The following is a 24,996-nucleotide window of genomic DNA, read 5'->3' on the forward strand; positions in this document are numbered from 1 at the left end:
TTGAGCGCATTCCTTGACGTGGAGGTCGGTGTACCTCTCCAAGGATTTGATGAAGACCGTTCGTTATAAGTTTAACACGTTCACAGAAACTCTTTCTGAGAGAGCGCACGCACGGAAAACTACACTGGAGTTATATCGGTGAGCTGATCCGAGTTGGACAGAGACACAAGCGCGACTGCGCTCACAATTTCACTTCTTCGAGGTTCAGGGTAAGAGTTTCCTACTTTGACTCAAGAAATAAGGATAAACATTTCTTACTTTTCGTGCTCTGATAAGTTGGAACAGGATCGAGAAGTGCGTAAAGACGCGTAAACATGGTTATGTTGAACGAACGCAGTTTAGGAGCAACATCTTAACACACTGACTGCGCTACCGAATCTTTTTTCACAGAAGAATCTAAACTTCTGTCAAGTTTATGTCCCTTTTTAAAGCCTTCCAACTACCAGTGCAGCTAATTAAAGCTGTGTTTGTGTGCCCTGTATGACATTCACGAAAACTGAACAGAATAATCCACCAGACTTACCGGGTTTCTGTTCAGCTAAACAGTAAGATGATATCAATATAAATATGCTTTCAACGTACGGTGTGACACTGTACTAAGAATAAGTTATTAGTTCTTTTCTGTAAATGCATAAAGCATTCCTGTAAAGTGCTGTAGTTATGGGGAGTTAGAAATCAACATGAGCGCTCCACCGACTTATTGGATGCAACAGGTTTCGTTGACGATGTGGGCACCACAAATCAGCAAACACTGACAATAAAACAGAGCTCGTCTGTTTTTGGAGAAGTGCGTAAAACGCGAGCGTGTGCGCGGAGCAAAAGGAGCCGTCGGGGCGGTAATGGGGCGGGCTGGTGTTGGACCGCAGGACGCCGTGCAGCACGCAGGGGCCGCGCCGAGTGTCTAGACCGCACCGAGCCGCGTCCACCGCAGAGGACAGCTGTTTTTGGACCCACGCAGGGCAGGGAACGTCCCACTACAGAGAGTTCAATAGGACACGGGCGATGAAATGGTTCGGGGCAGGACGCTCACAGAGGTCAGATAACGTGAAGTCAACACATCTAGTATTTTAAGCAGCTCTAAATCACAACAAGATTATCTTGACAACGTTTTTTGTGTCACATCTAGAGACAAGTGGAGGGTGGCGTTGTCCAAGGTGATACAAGGCATCACCAAATCATTACCACAGCACTCTGTAGATATCAGCTTCCATGTGTTGCTTTACTTTTTTCAGAAAATTGTCTGGAAGTTGTGTTGGATCGCTGTTCTTCCAGTAAAAACTATTAAGGACTATGTTGGGCAAAGTGCCAATGCCAATGGGTGACGTATCCTAAAGTAATTAAAGAAGATAACAAATAATCTCTAATCCAATATGATGGATGAAAGACAAGAAGAAATGTCGGTCGTAAGCATTATTGGTGCCTCTCTACAATATTAAAGATGTCTATCAGCAGCCACGACTGTGACTGATTATAATCATAGTTATTGTAATAAATATTCTACTTTGAGTGAAATATGGAAAAGTTTCAAGCCTGATTTTAGGTTGAACTGCTAAATAATTTAGCCGAAGACGGTGCAGTGGAGAGACGGATGAATCAAACACTTGCTCAAATGCGACAGACAAGTACATGCAGAAATTAGAGAGAAATGGCTTTCCTTCAGCATGTGTGCAGTAGAGCAATAAGTGATGAGGTCAAATTCCTGAAAGATTAAATCTCTGAGTGACCTGCTCCACCAATAAACTAACATTCACTAAAATGGCATGACTCAACAGGTTTTGACCAATCTGGGTTCTCAAAAGTAAAGTTATAAGGAACCGTGAAAGTGCATCTGTTTTCCCCAGATAGTATCAGTTTATCTTCCCATTTATTGCTCCAATATAAACGGATTCTCTGAGAGGGGTTTTTCAAGAAGGATCTTGTCCTAAAGAATGTCAACGTTAGAAGTTTGTTACACTTAGTTTTAACCTTTATTTATTATGTGAAAGACCACAGAAAGCTCCTCTAAGACAACCAGAAGCCCAAAGGCCCGACTGGGAATCAGCGATCAAAATATGATTGTCGTAGAAAATCTGACATATGCCTTTGGCCTGAGATGCTTAATTCATGTAAGAACAGTCTTCTGACCACGATCCCTCCAGCTTTCAGTCAGATTACCATGTTTAACACGGCCCCCACAAACAGGCACAGAAAATCACATAATCTTTCCTGGAGGCAAAACAGGCGGCGTAAACTACTCCAATGGCCCCGCTATTAACCCCTACGCTGGTGTACTCCTTGTTTCCTCGCCATGTGCTTCCTCACAGGCTGTCATTATGCTATAGGAGAAGCTACCGTGTCATTGACAGTATATAATGGTGGTAATTGGTTTATATTAGGCTACCAGACACAGCAGAGCAGCCACAGGAGGCCAATTATCCTTCACTAATGTGGAGGACTTTCAGCCTGCAATGCTGCACAGATTGTAGCACTTACAATACAAGTGAGCAGTTGTGCCAGTTAAGTTTAAGTTTGTGGAACTGTACAGTAAAGATGTAGAGCTCACTTCTTTCTACTCCACACAGCAGACTGTTATGTTTGTAGTTGTTTGTTGACACGGACACACTTCTCAGTGCTCAGAGAAAGACTGAAAGTAGTCTGAGTGGATAAATGATGTGTATGAGGACACGGAGGGAGACAGAGAGGAGGAAGAAGTGAGGCAGGGTCCAGCTCTTACTGCATCTCTTCACCTGTGGTGTAAAGTTAAAGCCACAGCTAGTCAAAATATCTGTTGCATAACATATGGCGACACGGTGACGATAAAATGCGCAATTGTGCGTGCTGGTATGAGCATTAAGTGAGACACATATGCGCACTGAGTGGATTATCCCTTCCCCACGGGCCATTTCTTGCCCTTAAATGTCGGTCTGCGGACAGGAAGTATGACTAAGGAGATGGAGCCCTCTGCCAGAGAAGCCAATTTAAACAATTAAGCACAGGCCTGCTGTCACACCACTGTGACAGTGATGTTGAAACCGCACAAACCATCCAGCATCTGGCTACCAACATTGTGTCAGCTTGTACTTTTATCTGTTATTTGTTTTTACAAAATCAAGGCTGGCATTTCATAATCTGTGCCATAGAGCACTGATGTCTAAATCTGCTGCCGATTTCCACTGGTAAATGTGTCCTTGTGGACATCTAACTGATCATAACACATGACAATTCCTTAATCCTCTGTCTCCAAATTGACTGAGGACTTTCACATTGTACCTCGTATGGCCAGAGCTCAATTTTACGCCAATTAAAGGCAGTGCCTGAAGCATCTTACCCTCTGCATCAGAGGGATTAGAGGGTTAAAAGTCAGGTGCTGAGGCGAGGAGGCCTGGGGAAGGGAGAAGAGGAGGGATATGGGGAGGTGGAGGTGGGAGAGGAGGACTAGAACGGGGCACTCACACAGCAGGCAGAGACAGGGGAGTCGACAGGGCAGAAAGTTGGTGGAAGTGTGTGGATGTGTGTGTTTGCTTTTCTCAAGGCCATGCGAAAGTGAGGGCTCATCACAATTAGCAAAAGAGAGAGAGAGAGAGAGAGAGAGAATTCAAAATGTACAACAAATTCTTCCTCTGTCAGAATTAAAGGCGCCCCTTCAGGTGCGACCCAGCAGGGGGGCGTTCCCTGGTTCACAACCAAGAGCCGGAGCTGCTCTCTCAAAGAGGCGTCTTAAATAAAACCCCCGGCTTCAAAGGCCTCAGCCTCACACATCAATGCTGACCCAGCGGTATGCGGAGGCAAACCCCAGCCCGTACGCCTGCCAAGCTAAATTGAAGAAGAGCTTGCCGATGCAGCCAAATGATGCGTTCAGAAGAACCACTTCAAAACCTTGCATAAATATACACACACATGCGAAGGGATCTGAGGGCTTTGGAGTGCCCCAGCTAGAGCTCAAACCCCAAATAACTGCTGTCCTCCATGTCCACATCTACGCACAGACACACATGCTGGCTGTCGTCGGATTTTTACCAGTTTGTCTATCTTCTAATGCAGATGACCCTCTGAATTAAAGATGGCATGAAAGAACTGATGCTCTCAAGCTTTACATTAAAAGGAACCCTGCCATTGTTTTAACTGACTCACTCTGGTTGGAAAATCTGCCAAAAGTCGAAAATCCCGCAAATTCCTAAACCAACTCCAGTGAAGTATTCGGGGAGAGAGCGACAGAGAGAGGGAGAGAGAGAGAGGATGAGAGGGAGGATGCTCATCCCAGAAAGCTACCACAAATTGCTGCATTTCAGTGGGTCTGTAAAGAAAAAAAGAGAGAAATGGCTCTTAATCTAAGGATGTAATTACCTCTGGCCAGCACTGTAATTTGGAAATGAGCCTTGAACCACGAGCAAAGCAAGGGCGCACACATATACCTACACTGTTTGACCAAAACCAGAAGTGGCAAAGACAGATCTCGCTGTGAGAGGAAGGTCAAATATTTAACCACCGAGATGAACATTAACTTGTTTTACCGAATATGGATTGAATGATAAGGCGGCAGAGTTTGGGCTGGGTGTGTGTGTACCTGTGGGTTTCTGTGTGCTTGCTCGCCATCAGATCGCCAAGTGTCTGAGACCTCGTTCCTCACGCGCTCTCGTGTAGGCGCGTCGAACACACAAGTCGTCACGTACGCGTTTTGCCGCTCTCTTGCATTACATCAGTCGGATGTTGGAGTTCTCTCGCCCCTCTTTGCTTAATGTCTATTTCCGTCACAGCCAGGGACAAAGATAGTGTTGTTATCTGCGACTGTCCGAGCCGTTGAGAGAGCAGCAGGCTTGTGAGAGAAAATCTGTGCATGTATACGTGCAAATGTGAGCAGGAGTTCATCCGAATACCACCGCGTATCGTAATCTCGATCACTCAGCGCTGCAAACGGTTGTGACAGTGCCACATGTCACAGCTTGTCACTGGCGTACAAATTCAACATACAAGCATAGTGCCAAATTAAATATCAAACTTGGCAGCAGACACAAAAAACATGAAGCTTTTCTCCGTTTATCACACCACTCCTCTACAGGTTTAGGGTTGGGACTGATGTTCTGAGGTATAATTTAGACAAATTGTTTGCAGTTTTAGATGATGCCACTACAAAGCGGTTCCAACATTAATGGCAGACCGCTCGGCTTTGTTCTGCTTTGGGAGAGATTAAACCAAATGGGGGGAGAGAAAGGGAGTGACACTGGGAGAAAAGGAGAAACAGAGGAGGCGAAGGGTGAGGCGATATTTATGTTTAACAGATGAACTCAGGGGAAGAAAGAAAATTATAGTGGACTGAAAGGATGAAAAGTATCAGTCCTCTAAAAAAAAGGGGAAGACAAAAATAGCTCCTTCAGAAGAGAATAAAAATTAAAGTTAACCAATGATAGTGTAAAGAAAGAAAATAAGAGGTACTGGCTGGTTAAAAGATACATCAATGATTTGGTAGTCTGCACAAATTAAAGACCAATCATGGAAAGATGTAGAAGAGGCAGCCAGAGCTATTAAGGCGCACCAAGACAAATCTTGTTGTCGTCAGCTTTGTCTTCATAAGTGCTTCAGTCATTCATGGAGTTTAGCGGTGGAGATGATTTGCATCTATTTCGAGTGTCGAGTTCCACTTTGAAAGCTAAATATTTACAGTGCAGTCAAGGGATTGTCTGAGAGGGAGACACAGTGACCTCGGGGAAACTGACCGCGGCAGGGTCGGCGCACAACAGTCCGGTGAAATGCATGCAAATAAGCCCAAAATATGCACAAAAGACTCCGTGCAGCAGCACAAAACACTCCCACAGACAAATAAACACACGGACGCAGAGCGCAGCAAAGGCCTCACAGCGGGTCAAGCAAGCCAAATCGAGCCCCTGGACTGTGACAGGTTATTTTCAGATGTAAACACTGCGGTCTGTATGAGGAAGTGAGTGTGTGGTGCATGGTGACTGAGATGGTATATGCAAAGTGAGGTGACGTTTCAGGTGTTACACAATCAGGTACAGTGCATGGTTTGTTTGTCCTCATTCCGTTTTCCACCTCCTTACGCTGTTTGACTCACAGCTTAGGCACTGTGTACGAAGTGTGGCTTAAAAACGCTGCTTAGCGAAAACATACTGGAAGAGCGAGTCCAGTGGTCTCAGCTAATCCTCTCCGAAACGGCTTTATGACCATGCCTTAAATCGATTAAATGAAAATGGAAAAAAAGTCTGTCATTAGAATGAAATGTGGGAGCTGCTCTTGGCCAAACGTCTCCCATTAACATAAAATTCATCAAATGGTCACTTTGTGTTGGGCATTCCCAAAACCAACACATATTTATGATCCCATAACCACGCTCAAAAATAACATTTGATACTACTTAATGGTCTATTTATACAAAGCAACAAACACATGAACGCACACACAAATGGCTCTGTGGTCACGGATAATGAGACTCTAATTATTGAAAAGACACAAACAGTGTGGTCAGTCTGGGCCCTGCCAACTGATATCACACAAAATTAAAGCTGCTCTCGGCTTTGAGGCTCTGTGTGATCGGGTTACCTCGTCTTAAACACACAAAAGCACACACACCTGATCATAACACTAACACAGATTTCCCTTTATTGAAAACTCTGAAACAGAAATCAGTGCGGTAAAAACCCTCAAAACAGCAAGTTTAGTCTTTCAAGGAAACGTCAATGTTCTGTTAACGTCCTGCTTATCGTCAGTGACCTTTGATGCTCTCCTCCTGAGACAACACCTCATTCATAAACTTAAGAGGGTGAAACTCTTATTAATCTTCCAGATCACACCAGAAACTGTGCTAAAACACAGTTCAGCGTATAGGGGCTCTAAAAGGCAGCCACTGTCTCGTGTCACGCTTAAGTCAACACGCTCGGCCCTCAGCTGATTGGCTGATACCGCAGGACAAGGAGCTGACAGAGTGGAGAGTGGTCGGCCTGCATTCTTCTCCTCTCCCGCTCTGTCATTCTCTTGTGCTGCCATACGGCCTGCCAGCGCCCAGCACGCTCCCGCACACAGCTGGAATCCAACCAATTAACAGGAAAAAAACTTCCTGTTGTGCTTGCAGCAGTGCTTGACAGGGGGTTGGATTCCAAATAAATGGGGAGAAAAGGCAAGACTAAGAAACATATTGCAACATATTTGGCTAATAGGTACAACTGCTGTGTTATTTCCAGGAAGGGACGACCTGACACCAAGAAAAGTGGAGCGAGAGTAGAGGAAGAAGCGTCTTCACTGGGTGAGTGGAGCATGAAATTAAATGGGACAGTTTTATTACTAATCTGTGTCATTATGAAAAAGATGCGGTCAGTTACCATAATACATGCATACTTTTAACAGCAGGAAAAGTTTATCATTATAATACCAAAAAAAAAAGATAGTTATTTAGGGTAAAAGATAAATTACATCAGCAGTGTTGTCTTTTTGACATGAGTCATAATAATACACTCCTTTGAATACTGAAATCCACAAACCCAAACCCTACGCTGTTGGCGGTCCTTATTGTGTTAACCGTAACACCCTGCTTCCTCAATAGGGTCCTTTCACACAACTCTGAGTCTCTTAACAAGACTGGCAGGAGAACAAGAGCAGCTCTCTTAACACACACACACACACACACACAGCATTTAACAGATACGGTGGGGCTGTGTAGGGTTACAGACAGAGGGGAAAAGGAAAAGGGAGAATGGAGAAAGTTATGGGGCTGTGGAAGAAGCGGGTAGCATGAAGACTTCTCAGTACATCTAACATAACCTAACCAGTATGTGTAAGGCTCACTGTTGTTTTTTAAATTGTTTGTTTAAACTGATTTTCACTCACACATTTGAAAGGACATGTTTAGTGATATTATATATTATTCTTAATGACAGCAAATGCAACGAAAAGACCAAAAGCAGCAAAATAATTGATTGTACTACATTAGTACGATCTGTTAGAATATTAAAAGTAAGTCCTTTTGTCCAAAACTTGACATATCTTATTCCTCTGTGCCATAGAGCTCTTGATTAAGAAATCATTAAACAGCAACGTCCTGCTGCCATAAAAAGTCCAAATGTGCATTAATCCTGAGCTGAAAATAGTCACCAAACACACTATGTACTCTTATTTCCACACCATTGGCTAAAAACGACAGTGCTCAGCTGTAGCCAGCTGGACATTTTTTTAAATAATAGTACATAATAGGACAGATTTATGTCTTCAGTTGGAACCAATAGGCTTGGGGCTAAGAGCAGTGTGCTGCGTAGGGAAGTCATTTTGTTTTTTATGGACTTTGTTGTTGAATTTTGTCAACTGTGTCATAAAAGATACTGTGCTGATCACTACAAGTCCCCCTGTTTTAGAAAAAGATGAGACAAAAGGGGAGAAAATTATCTACTCGGTATGCTGTCCCCCTAAGAAAGAAAAAAGGTTAATATACTGTTTCTGTTGCAAATAGTATTTTTAAAGTTAATTTTTGCCTGCTTATTAAGAGACACACCCCCATACCTTTATTTGAAAAATAAAAACCAAAACTAATAAACCACCTATGGGTGCTATCGTCTATCATTGCGTCAGAGGTGAAGACTGCCGCTCTGATTTTCTGCTCTACATTACACACCCCTCCTGACCCTGCACCCTCGGCCCTGCTTCATTCCTGTGTTGTGCTAGTTGTCAATGAGCTGTGGCAGGGACTGTGTGGGCTTGTAAAGACAAAGACACACACACACACACACACACACACACACACACACAGGACCAGGCTGTAGCCTCGGGCCTCTGGACGCACACCGCTACTCTCGCTAATTGCCTCACAGCTCCTACACCTCTGTCTGAGCAGCCCAGTCCTCCTCAGGGAAAACAGAGAAGAAGAGAGAGTTCTTCTTTTTCTGCTGCAGTTGACTTTAACACATGCATGTATTCCTCAGGTGAAGGTGTGTCTGCTTGCTTGCGGTAAATTATTTGCTACGCAGGCAATTCTTCAAAGTCAATGTACACACGCCAAAGAGTTATTCTGATATCCTGTGTGTGTGTGTGTGTGTGTGTGTTTCACTTTTTTCCTGAGGGTTGACAACACATCTCTACCACATCTCAGGCATGTATTTGAATATGTAGTAACGCATGTGACGATGGTCTGAATCCAAGCCAAAATGTCTGCCTGTTTTTTCCATCAATGCGACCTAGAGCAGCGTGTGTTAAACTTCTAGACATGAAGGTGGAAAAAACAAAAAAAACACAACCCCCCCCACTCAGTGCGTTGCTTATTAACACTCCGACACAAAGGAAACCCTCTGTAATTGTCAGTTAATAATGTTAATATTTCTACCTAAAAGCAAACATGGAAGAGCAAACAAGGGTGCTCCATGATTCATATACTCACAAACTCAGCGACATCAGAACACACACACACACACACACACACACACACACACACACACAGGTAGATCACACGTGTGTGAGCAAACACACTGATACACATTGTTCTGTGTGTTGCAGGTCAGCTCAGGAATTTACTGTACTTACTCAGTGACGTGTTTGAACAAATGTGAGAGAACGCAAACTACTTTATTTGGACAAATGACTATTCGTTGTCGGAATAACAAAGCATCACTCATTCTCTCTCTTTCTGTCTGTCAGGTTGTCTCAGGCTCTCTGCACATTATGTTAAAGTGTGACTGACCCACAGGGCACAGACACACACACACAAATCCTGCATACTTAAGGAATAGATATGTGCTCCCTCATAACCACACCAAGAGACCCTCTTTCTCTTCATTCAATGAATTAATGGGTTTAAACAGGCATCAGGGTAATGGCCTCTTATATATTTTTTATATATATATATACATATATATATATTTTATTATTATTATGCAAACCATGCTGCTTTTTTGATAGAAATTTGAATGTGTGCTTTCTACCATTCCAGCCATCCATTGGTTGCCATTAATTTCCATACAGTATGGAAATCCACTAACAGACAATTGAAACCAGCTTGCGTAGTATTAAAGCAAACTGAACCTTTACTATTTATGTACAGTGAAGTGGAAAATATTAATCTACATCATGAGCAGATCATGCTGTGGAAAGTAGAAGGAACTCAGGGGTTTGCTGGATTGTTTCATTCAGCACATTTACGTAGTTTGCTGTGTGTATTGACAACCTAAAGGGAAAAGGGGAGCTTAAAGAGGGCTCTCTTGTTCATTCCCCCACATCTGTCGCTACCCTCCTCCCTTTTCTGCTCTTTCGTCCCAGTTGTGCTGGATATGATGAATCTTCTGGTAGTGCACACCTGCTGCAGGCACTGTGGAGTTGGCGGTCAATGTTGATGTCTTAATAGAGTGTCGCTGAATGATGTCTTTACGCTCGCTAAGATGGTAGGGCTCACCTGTTCTAATGTGCTAATCAAACTAAAGACTGGCACTGGCTTGCGGGATCCTGTTATTTGATAGGGTGAAACAACCAGAGGAAATAAATGTGATTTACTTCACAGAGGGAAATGAGAATTGACTTCAGTTTAATAGGAGGGATAGAGGAAATAACCTTTTATAAAGTAAATTAATTAAAAAAAATCAATTTAGTAAAAAAATAAATTTAGTAATTTGGTAGGTGGTTGATGACATAATGAATCGAATCAGATGTGCTCCTGTGAATATGTTAAAAAAATAAAAAATAAATAAAAAAAATAAAATAATAAAATAGTAATTGTAATACTGTAATGAAATAATCAACAATCGGTTGATTAAACGCAGGGCAAGCGAGGCCATGAAGGAAAGGCATGCCAGCGTGGGGGGTGGGGGAACTGCGCTGTCTGCGCCGAGGCTGGCAGGAGTTTCACAATAAATTCCGTTGTGACATCCTAATCAGCACTACAGATCTCCATTTCACAGTTATCTTGCGTGTGGCACATGCCAGAGGTATTTTTATCTGTTGTTGTTGTTGTTGCTTTATCAGAAGAAAAAGCCTCCAGGGCAGAAATCACAAACGGTAACTCTTAGAAAAAGGAGGAGGTGTGGTGGTGGGGTCCTGAAAAACTGGTAGCATCGCACGCTGCCTGCCTGAAGGCTGTCGTCTAGAGAAATATATTTTTGGACATATATAACCTTGTTTACTTCAAGTCACTGACAACTGAACTGACCTTGGATCCATTTAAAACTCAGACCATACTCAAGCCACGGACACATTGTCATTGTAGCAAACAGCAACCAATAAATCACTCATTTGTCATTAAATGTATCCATAAATCACTTGTTTCATTCCCCTACGCGACATAGCTATCATCTTTAACATTTTCACTGTAGACATCAACTAAATCTAACAGAAAGAGGAAGTGATCTCTAATATACACATATGGACTTCCTTCTCTGTTCAGCTTTCTTGCAGCTCACTGTGTTCATGTGTTTCTCCTCTTGTTTTAATTCTTCAGAGACATTGACAAAGTTGAGTAAAGGGTTTTTTTTCTGTCAAGCCTTATCTAAAGATAATCTCTATGTTTTGTCCTTCAAATATCTGCACATAGACAATGGAAAAATTGCCACGTGCTAATGAGGTGTTTGTACGCATCCTTTATGAGTCTACAATTATCTGCTGCATTTGAACAGGGTAAACAAGTTGATGTTTACCTATCAGCACTAGCGCAGCCCTGAGTATCTGTTTGCCATCCCATGACTTTTGCCTGAAGCTCTCACAAGGTCTTCAGCCTAATGAACACTTTGACAGCTACACAGTTGCCCACGGGGCCCTTGCCGGGCTGTTGTGGCAGGTGGAGGAGATGGGCCTCCATCAGATTCCAGTCATACTCTTGCCAGCTACGTGAACAAACCTGAGAGAAGGGAAGGGGGTGAGAAGAGGAGCAAGGGGAGGACAGGGAGACGAGGCGAAGAGGAGGATTTTGGAAAGATTTATCTGATTCGTGTCTCCCGTTAGCTTTACAACGCGCTGCTTTACACCGTGTCTGTGAGCATAGCTGTGTGTGTGTGCACGTTTAATTTCAGTGCTTTGACAAAAAGGCAGGCGGACTATTCTGCAGAATCAGACAGAGGAGGCACACAGATAAGTGGAAAGACGATCCACTTACGGACAGACGAGCAGACAGACAGGAGGATAATGTACTAGTGTTTCCTCTGTGAGTACGTGTGACACTGTTTGTCTAACAAGGATAGTCAGCCTGCCAGCCAGTCTGTCCTACAGTCAGTCAGTGTGCCTGCCTGCTGCCTGACTCATACACCCTCTGATTTAGCTAAGCTTCAATTTGAACTTCAACACAGTGCTGTTGCAACAAAGGACAAAGGTAAAAAACTGTCAACATCCAGCTGTGCGCAAAATATGGTCCACCCCTCGATCTTTTATACAAAGACGGAGTCAGTACTTGTGGCTGCTTTCTGAGCTTTAGAGCTTTTTATCGTACATAAATGCTTCGGCTGATTGTAGCAGCGTCAGTAAATACCATAAGAAAGTCCCGACAATGAGAGAAAGACAAAGAGTAGTCATCATTAATACAAATCAATTTATTTCCAAGCTGTGAGACACAAACATTCAGTATTTCACAACAGGTAGATAAAGATCAGGTGGTCAGGTAATAGAGCAGCATTGCATTCATAATGGAGCTGGAATGAATGTCAGAGGGAGTATGGCAGAGTGTCGGAGTGTGCACATTACTCCGGGCTTGTGGCTGACTGATCGGACTGGTTCATCCAGCCAATTCTAACCGCAAGCACACACGCTGCACAAATATTTCCGTGTCCCTGCTCGAGGCCACGTTCCTTCAGGTGTTTTGAAGTCTGTCAAAAAGGAGTCTGTTAGAAACACCTCCTGCCGCCCGAGAGCGGTTCGCTTTGGGTGTCCGTGTCAGGAGCACCGAGGTCTGGACAGCACTGCTCTCAGGGTCAGTGAGCCAGACAGTACAATAAAGTTTTGATTCTGGGAGGATGCGCGACCAGTGGAGCGCAGGATATGAAAGAACAAGCCAAGGCCTGAAGAGACTTCAGTTTTGACACACAAAGCTGTCATATTTTCAGTTTACTTGTGATGTAGCCCTTGTGGACCCATCATCTGTGACTACTGCAGTGGTGTGGTTAGCTGCCATGTCTGAGAGAAAATACAAGATAAACAGAGAAAGACGGAGAGACGGAGAAAGACACAGAGAGCAAGTAAGGCAGAGAAATACTGTGTGTGTTTCTATGCCACTCGGCTGTGACTGATTCAAGCCAGGTCAGAGATAGACTCAGCAGAGTAGTCAAGTCATACTGGTTAGGTCGCCGACTGAGGCTGAGCAGCGTACTATAGGCTGCTCAGACACCTAACCAATCTTTACAAAAGGCACAAGATTGACCAGACTTGTAGGTGCAAATACCACAAATAAACAGAAAACAGATGAAAACTGCTGTTGTCAGTGGTTCACTGACATCCTTTGTGTCTGTGTAATGTGAGAGTCCTGTGGTAAGGATCTCAGACAGATGCATTTGTGTGCGCCTATGAAAGAAATGTGACTGCAACCTCAATGACTATCTGTCCCAAGAGGTCGCAGGGCAGGGTGCACTGATGAAAGACAAGTGTCGGTGTTGAGGCATCACTCAACGGGCAAAACAAGAGGACCCTGTGTGTAAACTCAGCCAGAGAGGAGAGAGGAAGCAGAGAGTGTCTACCTCAGCCAGTGTGTCCTGTGTTTCCCCTCATTTGTGACTTTATAAAAACAAAATCAAGTCTAGCATCTACCGCACCATCCTTCATATCCTCTAGCAATGAAACTAAAGGAAATGGTCTACATTTCCTTTTGGAACTCATATTGCCTGACCTCTATGCTCTAAAGCTCAGAGGAGGCAGAGCTAGACTGCAGACATGCAGGTCTGGTCTAGTGTGGCTGCCCGGTCGCCCACCTCCTCTGCCTGCTTCCGTTCCCCTCTCACCTGCTCCCTCCTTTTGAGGCAGGAGTGTACAGGCGGCTGAGGCTGCAGCTTTGGCGCAGGTCGCATTATTTACTCAGGCACACTCCAGAGGTTTTGGGTTTCACGTTGCCCTGGAGGAGCAGAGAAAGCACCTGTTGTAGAGACGAGGACCAGCAAGCTTCAGGTGTACGTGTGCGTGCGTGTAACTGGAGCTGGGTGTGTGCCCATGTCAAACAAGGCCTGTTATCTGTGTTGTCTCGGCCACAGTTACAACAGAGGACACAGAATACTGAGCAGCGGTGGAAACACTAATCTCAGCCTGACCTCTGACCTCAAGGAGTTGCTCTCTGCCTCAGTGGTTCATGGGCTTTGTTGTGCTTTGGACTGATGCTATCTGACCATATGAACTTATCAGAGGAGGGTTCCTTTTTTCCTCTCTTGTGTTGATATTTAACAAAATCAAACAGTTTTTTTTTAGCAGATGTAAACGTAAAATGTAATTTCTGACTTGGATCTCAAAAAACTCAGGTCGCCCCAGATCCCTCCAATAGTGCAGCAAATGTACATTGTTTTTGTGAGTTTTACTATTTCACTACCCTCCCTTTCACCCCTTGGTTGTATATTATGCTCTCTTTCAAGTACTCCAGCTGCAGGCTCTAATGGTAATGCCTCACACTGTCCTTATAAGCAGACCCGGTCAAAACCATAAATCCTGAGATGAAAAGGGCTGCCTTTCACACCAATAATAAGCTGCCTTGCAACTCATTTAGATGTGCTTGATGCAGATAAACAGCAAAAAGAGTGCACGGAGAGAAGGCAGAAGACGAGGAAAGTGAACTGTATTCTGTAGCTAAGAGGCACCCCGACAGGAACCTGCCTGTTGTTTAAGTGGTTAATTCAAACAACAACCCTTTGACAGCAATCAGCAATGGCAGAGCTGATGTACGATGGATGTGACTACTACAGGGTCATTTCTTGTGGTCGGACTGAAATCAGTTGGAAAGCTTTGTTTGCGCAAGACATTGTAAAACTACAACGACCCCTAATCCCCCTTCATACCACTACAAAGCATAGCAATGATATTGTGGCTTCAAGATGAGTATTGCCAGTGACAGACATAGTAAAACTATCATCCTTCTTTTATTCTACATGTCCTTCTTTCCTTTGTCGGTTTGTATACTGCCTTGCTTGATTGACCTTGATGCAAGTGCAGTGTCAGAGCATATTTTGAAATATCGTCTCTCTTTTGAGCAAGGCAACTACTGGCATTACATACTGTGCTTGATTTTCTGACATCTAATCTGGTGTTTGTTTTTTCTCAGATTTGAGCATCTTAGACATACTGACGCTCTAAGATGGACAGATGCATTTAAACTTGACAGTCAAATCTTACAAAAGAAAATAACTAACTATGCATTAACACATGCCACAACACATACTTCACAGCATTACTTGCGTACCAACAGACTTACATTAACATAGCTGACATTTTTTTAAAACTCATAGTTGTGCTCCGTGTTTTCTGCTGTCGGAACAAATGTGCTCTTTTCTCCCGCGCCCCACTTCTTACGTTATCTTTTCAATCTCAGATATTCTACATAATTCTTCTGTCCTCTTCCCAATTCTCTCTTGACCCCTTCGTCATGTTGACAGATAACCCCACAGGATTATGGATAACAGGGTCCAGCTGTGTGGCAAAGATTGACAGTAGAAAGGGTCTGGGAGTAGGGAGTGTGTGGTGTGTGTTTGGAGTAGTGGTTCTTTGTCTTCTTATAGGGTCACGATGGAGAGGGGGCAAAATAGAGAGGGGATGGGGGGACGGGGGGGTCAGAGGCCTCACCTCAGCCTTCATCACCCGCTTTTCTCTGGATGCCTAAGTTATCATTTACAACCAATGTGAATTCAGGTCCCCGTGCTACTGTAGTAAATATACATAAGTAGCTGCTATAGCAGTATATTTTAGTATTGCACCCCAGTCAAGTGAACCCCCAGACCTACAACACTGTAGATCATACTCTAATGTGCATACCACAAGCGTTGTTCCTTTAATAGATAAAGTCCCTGAAGAGAAGGGGCCTCTTAAATGGGAGTATGCACTCTGTAGTGTGCAGCCTTATCCCCTTACTGTGACTTGGCGTGGTGCCCCCCTGTAGACTCTGGCTCACCCTGCTGAATTATGGAAGTGCACAGTGACCTGCGACTCCTCCACACATACACACACAGACACACAGACACACACACAGACACACACATACACATACATACACATACACACACACACACAGCACTTTTCTACCCCCTCTTGTACCCTTCATTGCCCCTCAGTGTTGGCCTTCAGCTCTGAAGATAAGGGCTCTTGACGCATGGCCTGCCGGGATTTAATTGCCGAAGCCCACTTCACCCTCCCAAAGCCAGGCCTTATCCACCTCTCCACCCCAGTGCCCCTGCTGACAGAAACCTGATTTTGTCCCCACTGTTCCCCTGCTTGTGTTTTCTTTTCCTCCTCATCTTGAAAAGAAAGAAAAAGTAGGATAAGAAGTGAGCCGAGGGAGAGGGAGAAATGCTTTTCTTCCTTTTGCCTCTTCTTATTGCCTCTTTCATTTTTCTTTTCAGAGGCCTGGCCATGTATTTCACTTAGTGTTGCGCAAAAGAGGTTCCCATGCTTTTTCTTAGTATTTTTTCCTTAGTGTTTTGGGCCCTCGAGTGATTCCACATATTCATCAGCCAACAGGTTTTATTTAGATAAAACCCACAAACCCAGACTCAAACATAAGGAAAACACAGATGTAGGAACAATTGTTATATAAGAGATCTGGTCACAAAGATATTTGAACTCCCATTCATATAAGCAGGACCATCATTCATCCAACCCATTGTCTGTTTATAAACCCAGAAAGTCTCCCTGCTAATCTCTAAATGCCAAGCCTATGAGACGGACAAGCTCACTTTTTCAAACTCAGCTGCTGCCTGTCTCAGGAATGTCTCAACAAGCGCACAGGGGAGAGAAAAGGAAATTACAACTCAAGAGAGGACGAGGAGGCAAAAAGGGAGGGGGCATTCCTCCTTGCGGAGGATGACAAGCCTGTCTTTCTACTATCTCTCCCTGAGCCTTCCACCTGCACTCACTTCAAAACACATAAGCCACACGGCCAGGTCAGTCAGCACCACCGTACACTGTGGATACATACTGTAGTGACGCCACAGTTGCGCCTTCTTTCAGCCACTGATAAGACCTGCACAAGTCGCTCCTATCAAAAAAAAGAAAACAGGAGAATCTAACTTATCAAGCTATGGTTTATCTGTGATCTGGCAGTATTCACTGGCTGAACCCCTCCCCATCCACCTCCACCAGAGTTTCTCCTCCACTGGGTTATCAGATGTGCCTGGCCCACTTTGGAATGAGGCACACTCAAATAAACATACTGCCTCAGGGAGCTCCAGTAGAATCACCACATTGAGTTTCTAAGACAAATATTCTCAGTTTTATCTGCATAGCTCGCTCTCCTCTCATAGCTGCCTTGATGTTGTTGTATGTTCTGGCACTGGACCCTTATACCTCTTGCCCTGATACAATGTACCAAAGTCAGGCTCCTCTATCTCCGGAAGGAATGAGATTGGATTTTTGGACAACTTCAGACACACACGATACTTCTCTCACACAAACAGTGAAGCGCATGCAGTGTTTGTTCTGAACAGGCCCCCTTTAACATAAGGTATGTGTGTTAACTGAATGTGCAGCCCCCCCACACACAGTGATGATATGAAAACCTGAGACCATCTGCATCCACTCCAGCTGTTGCTTGATTCTCCCTATCCCCTTCATCTCCTGTTTATCTTCCCAAATCCTTTTATTTTCCCTTGTTCGGTACACGTACACCAGCCACTCTCTCTTTTTCGTCATAATTTCTGCGCTCTGTAATGAAACCTGCCCTTTTCTTAAGAAGTTATTGCCATCCTATGAACTTATAACCAAACTTTACTACTACTTCTACTGATTACTACAATTACAACTTTTATTTGTAACAGGAGCAACTAAAATATTCTTACTTTGATCTTCCCTCCAGCCAGTAAGAGATAAAAAAAAAAAATCTTTACAACTCTGTACATGTAATTACGCACATTTTTCACCATTAGCTAATTCTCCAAGGTAGTGTGTAGCCAACAGCAAAATATCGCCATCAGATGTTATCGTTATAGATTTTCCATAAACAAATGCAATACTAAGTAGTCCAGATTTTCTGCATGGGTGCCAAAGTTTTGCTAGTTTGTGCTGTTAGCAGGAGCCAACTCTGAAAACTAGTTAGCTGCTTCATTAAATCGAGGCTTGAGGTTTGAGCAGGGTCATTTTATTGGCATCTGACAGCATAAAAATAACATTTATGCCATGTCTGAAAGTGTTATCTCACAAAAAGAGAAACATGTTGGCAGTTGGGTTCAAGCAAATGCCACGATTGCTTTTAGTTTATACACCGGAGAAGAAAAAATAAGAGATCAGGGAATCTTTCCAAGGAGGTTACAATTTCAAGGAGGAGCAGAAAGAAAAGTATGCTGAAAGAGAAAGAAAATAAATGCCATAGCTGTGGCGTGATGAGATGATACCGGCTCTTCCTCTCTGATGTACCCTTCACAACCCTTGATCTTCTCTCCAAGTTCTTGAGGCTGTGACTTTTTTTATGTAAAGCAAATGTTTCATTTAACAGATAGAGTGAAAGGACAGAGCGGTAAATTAATTTTAAAAATGAAATTATTCAAAAGGGCCGCAGCTTTGATGCAACATGCACTTGGCTTAAGTGCATTTTGGGGTCAGTGACAGATAAGAGAAAATGACATGAACAAACTTTATCATTATTATTGATTATTATTAACACTTATGTATTTTGTTTTCTTTAAAGCTTTCTGTGCGTTTGGATTAAGGGTTAACCAAACACAAAATTAAGGTAGCACATAGGAAAGTGACTTAGAGAGGGAGGGATGATAATTCATTCATTAATTCTTAAAAAAATGTGCATTCATTTTCTAATATGTATGACCACTGACCACAACACATTCTGTGCATAGCTTACAAGAAAAATATATTAACAATGTAACTTCAGAGGAAAAGAGCATAGTTCCAAGATAGAAGAGGAAATGAGGAAGAGAAACAGTCCAAAGCAATTTCTTTGACATTTCTGGTGTACCATGCTACAACCCTAGGTAAGCTGTGTAAGAACAAACTGTTCTGTGTGTGTGTGTGCTCCATCTGTGTTAAACTCAAAGTCACACATACTTGGCATCTCATTCAGGTATTTGTGCAGTGCAGATGTCAACAACTGCACCATTTAAGGCCCTAAAATAAGCTCCCTCAAGCATTCAAGCCATCCAACATTGCTTGTGGGTGTCATAAATGCTCAGAAAAAACAAGGTTTAGGAGATAAACTACTCACCCCCAATTGATACATTTAAACCTTGACAGTAACAAAAGTAACTGCAGGACATCAGAGAGTTTTGGGGTGTATTTGAGCAAATCAGGTGCCTCTGGTTAAGGATTAAGGACAAAACAGCATTTTTTTCTATCGACTTCTTGAAGAGTAAAAGGACAGAAAGCAAAAACTTCTCTAAAGAGGAGAAATGGCGTAGAGATAAAGATGTTGCCTCATCCCCCAAGGCCATCTCACTCAGTAACACAGGGCGATAAGCTGGAACACAGACTCTTTGCAACTAGTGTCTTCTTTATTTCCCCTCATTCTTTTTTCCTTTCCATCACCCATTCCCTCCTTTTCATCACTTTCAAGTATTGTGTTGACACTGAACCAGGGTGTTTGGTTTGTAAGGTTTGGGCTTCTGTGAAATGAGCACAAATCACAGTATATTTTCTTCCTGATGATCTACTCTCCTCTGCCTCTGTATATTTCATCCCTTTCACAATATTAGAGACACTTGTCTGGCAAGAAGCACTGGCCGTCAGTCTGCGTAATGACAACATAGAAAGAGTGTGTTATTTATATTATGTCTTTAGTCAGGGAAGCAGCTCCAGGCTATCAGTGAAGCTCCGCTCCAAGTTTAGAACACCACAAAGTAAATCATCCACAGATGAGTGGCCACGTGCAGCATGGCAGACATAAAGCCACACAAAGTTGACACGGTATGGTTATATGAAACTGGAGAGACCAGAGCAGTGTTTACGGCGAATCATTCAGAGGGCGTGTCCGAAGCTTTTCACTATTTCAGTGGCTCTTCAGAGACAGAAAAATGTTTAAAGTCACTCTGTGTTGTCACTTCATACATCATCTCCGCAGCAAAAGGAGTTGGATTTGTTCATTGCTGCTGTGTGTCTGTGTGTTTCATAGGCTATGGAGTCTGTCATAAACATAGGGAGAACAGTTAACTGTGACCCTACTACAACCACAGAGTGCGTGCAGTACAGTAAATAGCAGTGGGTTGGGCAGCTTACAAAAACAAACTCTTTTGTTTACAAACACCAACACACGTATGATTATAGATACGTAGGTGCACGTGTGTCTGTGCATGTGCTCATGCACAACCACATGCACACACAGTCATCTGTATGAGCATTACAGAAGGCTACAATGGTTTTGGCATCCCACTGTACTATCTATTACACAGATCATTGCAGGGGGAATGTGGCACTCCCTTAGCCAGAGAAGTGTGGCAGGATGCCACAATGTCAACTCTCCCCCCCACCCTACCCCCTCCTCCCCCAAGTATAGCAGAAAACCTCCAAAGCCTGAGGTCACAGCTACAGCACTATTGTTTGAGAGACCTTGTGACAAAAGACTGCCTTTGATCACTGGCTATGATTTTTTAAAACCTTTGATAGTAATCCTACTTTACAAAACACATGGAAGAACCACATACTGAATTTATAACCTTTCCTAGACAACACAGCGAGGAAAAGCAGGCTACTACTATACTGTTCTACTGCTGTATCCCGTTTACAAATTGTCAGCATTTGCTGTATATTTCTCTGAATAATAATGCAGGTCATTGACAGTTTATATCTTCTCTTGTTTTAGGCTGAGCATGGAGAGAGAAAGGGTCGGCACCATGAAGGTTTTTCTTGGTCCACTTGTGCCCTTTCTGTTCTTCCTCATCCTTCCTGATGGCACCTTGTCCAGTGACTGCCCAAGGGACTGCTCCTGTTCCACACCGGAATCCATCTTGTGCTTCCAGAGACGCTCCTCTTCCATTCCCAGGGGAGTGCCCCCCTCCACAACAAGCCTCTACCTCTTTGCCAACGGCATTGAGGGCTTGACAACTGAGGACTTTGATGGTCTGGAGAAGCTGGAAATGCTGGACCTCAGTCAAAACAAACTGACTGAACTTCCTGAAAGGGTGTTTGAACCTTTAACCTCTTTGAGAAACCTGGACTTGTCATCCAACCAGATCACACACATTTCAGAGGAATGCTTCCAGGGTATGGCACTACTCGAGCGCCTTTATTTGTATAGTAATCACATCAAGACCATCCACCCTGCTGCCTTTAATGGCTTGGAGCACCTGCTGGAACTCAAACTGCAGGGAAACCAGTTGACATCCCTGCCTGCTCTCTCAATGCCCCGACTGCTGCTGCTGGACCTTCGCTTTAATGTCTTTCCAACCTTGGGTCCCTCAGACCTCCAGACTCCAAACCTAGAGTCACTCAAATTGGGTGGTGTTGGTCTCACCAGCCTGAATAAGGAGCTAATAGGTAGCTTAAAGAATCTCCATGAACTGGACATCTCAGGAAACCAGATGAAGTCCTTCCCCTCAGTGTTAAAAGAGACACAGGGATTGATTCACCTCAGCCTGGCAGGGAACCCGATGGGTCCTCTTAAGGTTCAGGACCTGCAGAACCTTGGAGAGCTGCAGGAGTTGGACATCAGCAGCCTGAGTCTGCAGGGCCTCCCTGAAGAGTTCTCCCAGCTCCTCCCCCACCTCAGAAAGCTCACAGTAGCAGAGAACCCCTTCAACTGCCTCTGCACCTTAGCATGGTTCCCAAGATGGCTGAGAGCCCAGAGTATCACCCTGGAGAGAACAGAGGAGACCCGCTGCCATTTCCCACCTATAAATGCTGGAAAGGTATTGGAAAGACTAGAGCACAGAGATTTTGGATGTCCTACCACAACTACAGTCACCACCAGTACTGTCAAAACCACTACTACCCTGCCTGTTCCTGTCACTACCTCGCCGAGTACCACTAGAGCTATCCCAGTCCCCAGGGCCAGTGACAACCCCACAGAGAAAGATGACGACTCCCCCCTGCCCCCTGTCCCTGCATCCCCCAGTAGCAGCAGCATGGACCCAGACGAGGAGCAGCATTTCTGTCCATCTCACACCTGTCTGAATGGAGGTACATGTCGTCTGGACCAGCATGGTCAGATAGAGTGTACCTGTCCACATGGCACCTCTGGCTTGTATTGTGAAGTCCAAAACCATCACCCGCCTTCACCACCTGAAAATGATATCCCCATGGTGACTGTCACTGTAGATACACCTGACATCAGCTCACATCAGGCAACCGCAACCTCAATCCTGCTGGACCTTCACCGCTACATTGAAATGCGTCCTTACATCCGTGGAATCCGCCTAACCTACCGCAATCTCTCTGGACCCGATCGCAGGCCAATTCAGCTCAGCCTGCCAGCATCCTTCCCCGAGTACAGACTCAGAGGCCTGAAGCCTAACTCTACCTACACTGTGTGTGCCAGCCCACTAGGTGCCCCTAGCGGCATAGACAGTGTCTGCACTGAGGCACAAACTGCCGCTGAAAGCATCGGAGGCCACAAAGCACAGTTTGACGACCAGAGGCTGACCACTATGTTGGTGCCTGCAATTGCCATCTTGCTACTTTTAGTACTGATAGCAATTGCGGTGGGAGTGGTATGCTATCTTCGCAGGAAGAGAGCCAAGGGTCACCTGGACCTAGACTGTGAGCCCTCTCAGCTAGAGTTGGATGGAGTTAAGGCTGGCTTGGACAATGGGGCACTGCCTCAAAAACAGCCCCAACTTATGATCCCCGAACCTGCTGTTCAAAATGGCAATCTGGAATATGAGGTGTTGCTACTACAGGATCACTGTTCATCAAATAACAATATGTCTTCACACAAGCCCTCTTACTTTTGACACCTGGCTTTGACTACTCAGACCAAAAAGGAGGATTTTAATTCTTCAGCTCTGTTTCCCTACAGGTGCAGAGAGCAGCAATTGCTGTTGTGAAAAAAGAGGATATGCAGGCACTTGTCTACGTAGACATTAAACCTGTTCAAAAACATTTGTTTGGAGCAAAAGAAAAAGCTTTGAACGTGCCTCTACTCCATGTACATTCTGCATCCTGCTTCGATAATATTTCCTCACTCACATTGCTGGACTGGCAACCTCTCAGCTCCCATAACATGATGCTGGGATGGATGGTGTGTTATCAGTGGCTGAAAACAAGGGTTAAGGGCTATAGTGACCTCATGCCCTCCTTCATCTGTCCATAAAGGAGTGTGCACTGAAATGGAGTTGTGTTGCCCTTTCCCCCTCAAAACAGCAACAGCCCAACTAGACTTTATCAGCAAATGTTTTTGCTGCATGTTGTAACTCCTCAGTGCTACCCCAAAGGGATCAGTGCGTGCTGTGAATGACCTTTTAGACACCAAATGAAGTTGTGCAGAGAAAATAGCTGATGCTTGTATTGCTTTATTTGGCGCAAAAAATCTTGTGATTTGTTTTGTTTTGTATCTATGTTTTTTTTATACCGGTGTCTTTATGTTATTTTTTTATTGTGCAACATTGTAATTGTTAACAGCTCTCTATAGCCTCCACCCCCACCTCTTGTGACTAACAGACAAAACAGCAGATTAAAATCTTTGAAGATTAAAACTCGTTTGGTACCAGCAAAGTCAATCAAAGGGCTTTGGCCCCAGAATGTCAGACAGTCTGAGTAGATGTGAGTCTGGACAGACTCAAGACTAAATCCCCCTTCTCGATTCTGAAGCCCTCAGCCTGCTTTACCATCACAAAGAGAGAAGGTAAGCAGGATTACTAAAGGTACAGAGGGAAGCAGCTGACTGAACCCCCTCGGTTTCAGTGCTCCATTGAGCTTCAACCACTTTAGAGCTTGCCTTAATTACAGTAAGCACTCACATGACTACAGCAAAAGAGAACATCAGAGGCTTTATTTATTATTTATATTCCCTGCAAGGGAAACTCTGTTTTATCCCTCAACCACAATTCATGTACAACATATTACTTGGCCTGGCCCACAACAAACAAAGCAAATAATGGCTGTGTATTGTATTTCTCTTGAGTAAAAATAGCCGGCTCAGCATAATGCTGTGCACAATTTCTCCTTGGCAGAGAGGGTCCCAGTTTTGCTCACTTGCACCTAATCAGACTATGGAAAGACCAGACTCAAACCACAGCAAACTGCATTGTATTTATATTGTTGTGTAGAGGACAGTGAGACTTGTAAACTGGGAGATCCACTGGAGGGTTATTATGCAGACAGTGTGCTGAGATCCAGATCTGTGAAAATAGGGCAAAGAAGGACTCAAAGTAACCTTGTGTGTGTGTGTGTGTGTGTGTGTGTGTGTGTGTGTGTGTGTGTGTAGATCTGTCAACATCAGTGATAATGCAAGTACATGTTCTGTCTTGTGCAGAAACCTTCAGACATCATGTCATTATCAGTTACCCGCTCTATGTGCCCACATGCCCAGGAGTGCATTAAGCCCCAAACAACTCTACCTATAGGCAAACACACCAAAGACACATCTGTGAATGTCTACAGTATTTCCAGCGTACAATTAACACTTCTGTGGTAACAAAATGCCTTGATAACCGACACAACAAACAATCAAGCAATGCAACTGGAATATTTGTCTGTAAAATAGAATACATTGAAAATAACCAAACTATTTTCAATGTGATTGTTAATTTTTTCCCTGTTCATTTTGGGAAGCTCTTTGTTGTCATACATTGCTTTTTTATTCTGTGAACTTATTTGTACAAGTGGAAAAGTGATATTATCATTAAATGAATATCCAAAAATGAAACAGACTGAGTTGTCGTTTTTTTTTTTTAAGTTTCTACTTTTTGCTTATAAAAGGAAGGATTAGATTGACAGGCAAAGGGGAGATTATGTTTTTAACTTCCCTCTCTCTTAAGTCATCACTCAACAGGG

At 43.8% G+C, this 24,996-nt stretch overlaps 2 protein-coding genes across 3 annotated transcripts in view; one reads left to right on the plus strand and one right to left on the minus strand.

Annotated features, from left to right (window-relative positions):
* vasnb (vasorin b) lies at window positions 1–24,824 on the plus strand. Of its 2 annotated transcripts, XM_070847232.1 has the most exons (3): window positions 1–209; window positions 7,170–7,231; window positions 20,867–24,824. In XM_070847232.1, exon 3 carries the CDS (start codon window positions 20,874–20,876, stop codon window positions 22,953–22,955), a length of 2,082 nt encoding a protein of 693 aa, XP_070703333.1. In that variant the 5' UTR covers window positions 1–209; window positions 7,170–7,231; window positions 20,867–20,873; the 3' UTR covers window positions 22,956–24,824. The 2 variants fall into 2 exon arrangements, with proteins under 2 accessions (XP_070703333.1, XP_070703334.1); XM_070847233.1 differs by lacking the exon at window positions 7,170–7,231.
* Window positions 1–24,996, minus strand: part of coro7 (coronin 7) — a 103,362-nt gene that overhangs the window by 26,743 nt on the left and 51,623 nt on the right. The window lies entirely within an intron of this gene.

Source organism: Pempheris klunzingeri, chromosome 17, assembly GCF_042242105.1.
Source record: "Pempheris klunzingeri isolate RE-2024b chromosome 17, fPemKlu1.hap1, whole genome shotgun sequence".
Classification (NCBI taxonomy): Eukaryota; Metazoa; Chordata; class Actinopteri; order Acropomatiformes; family Pempheridae; genus Pempheris; species Pempheris klunzingeri.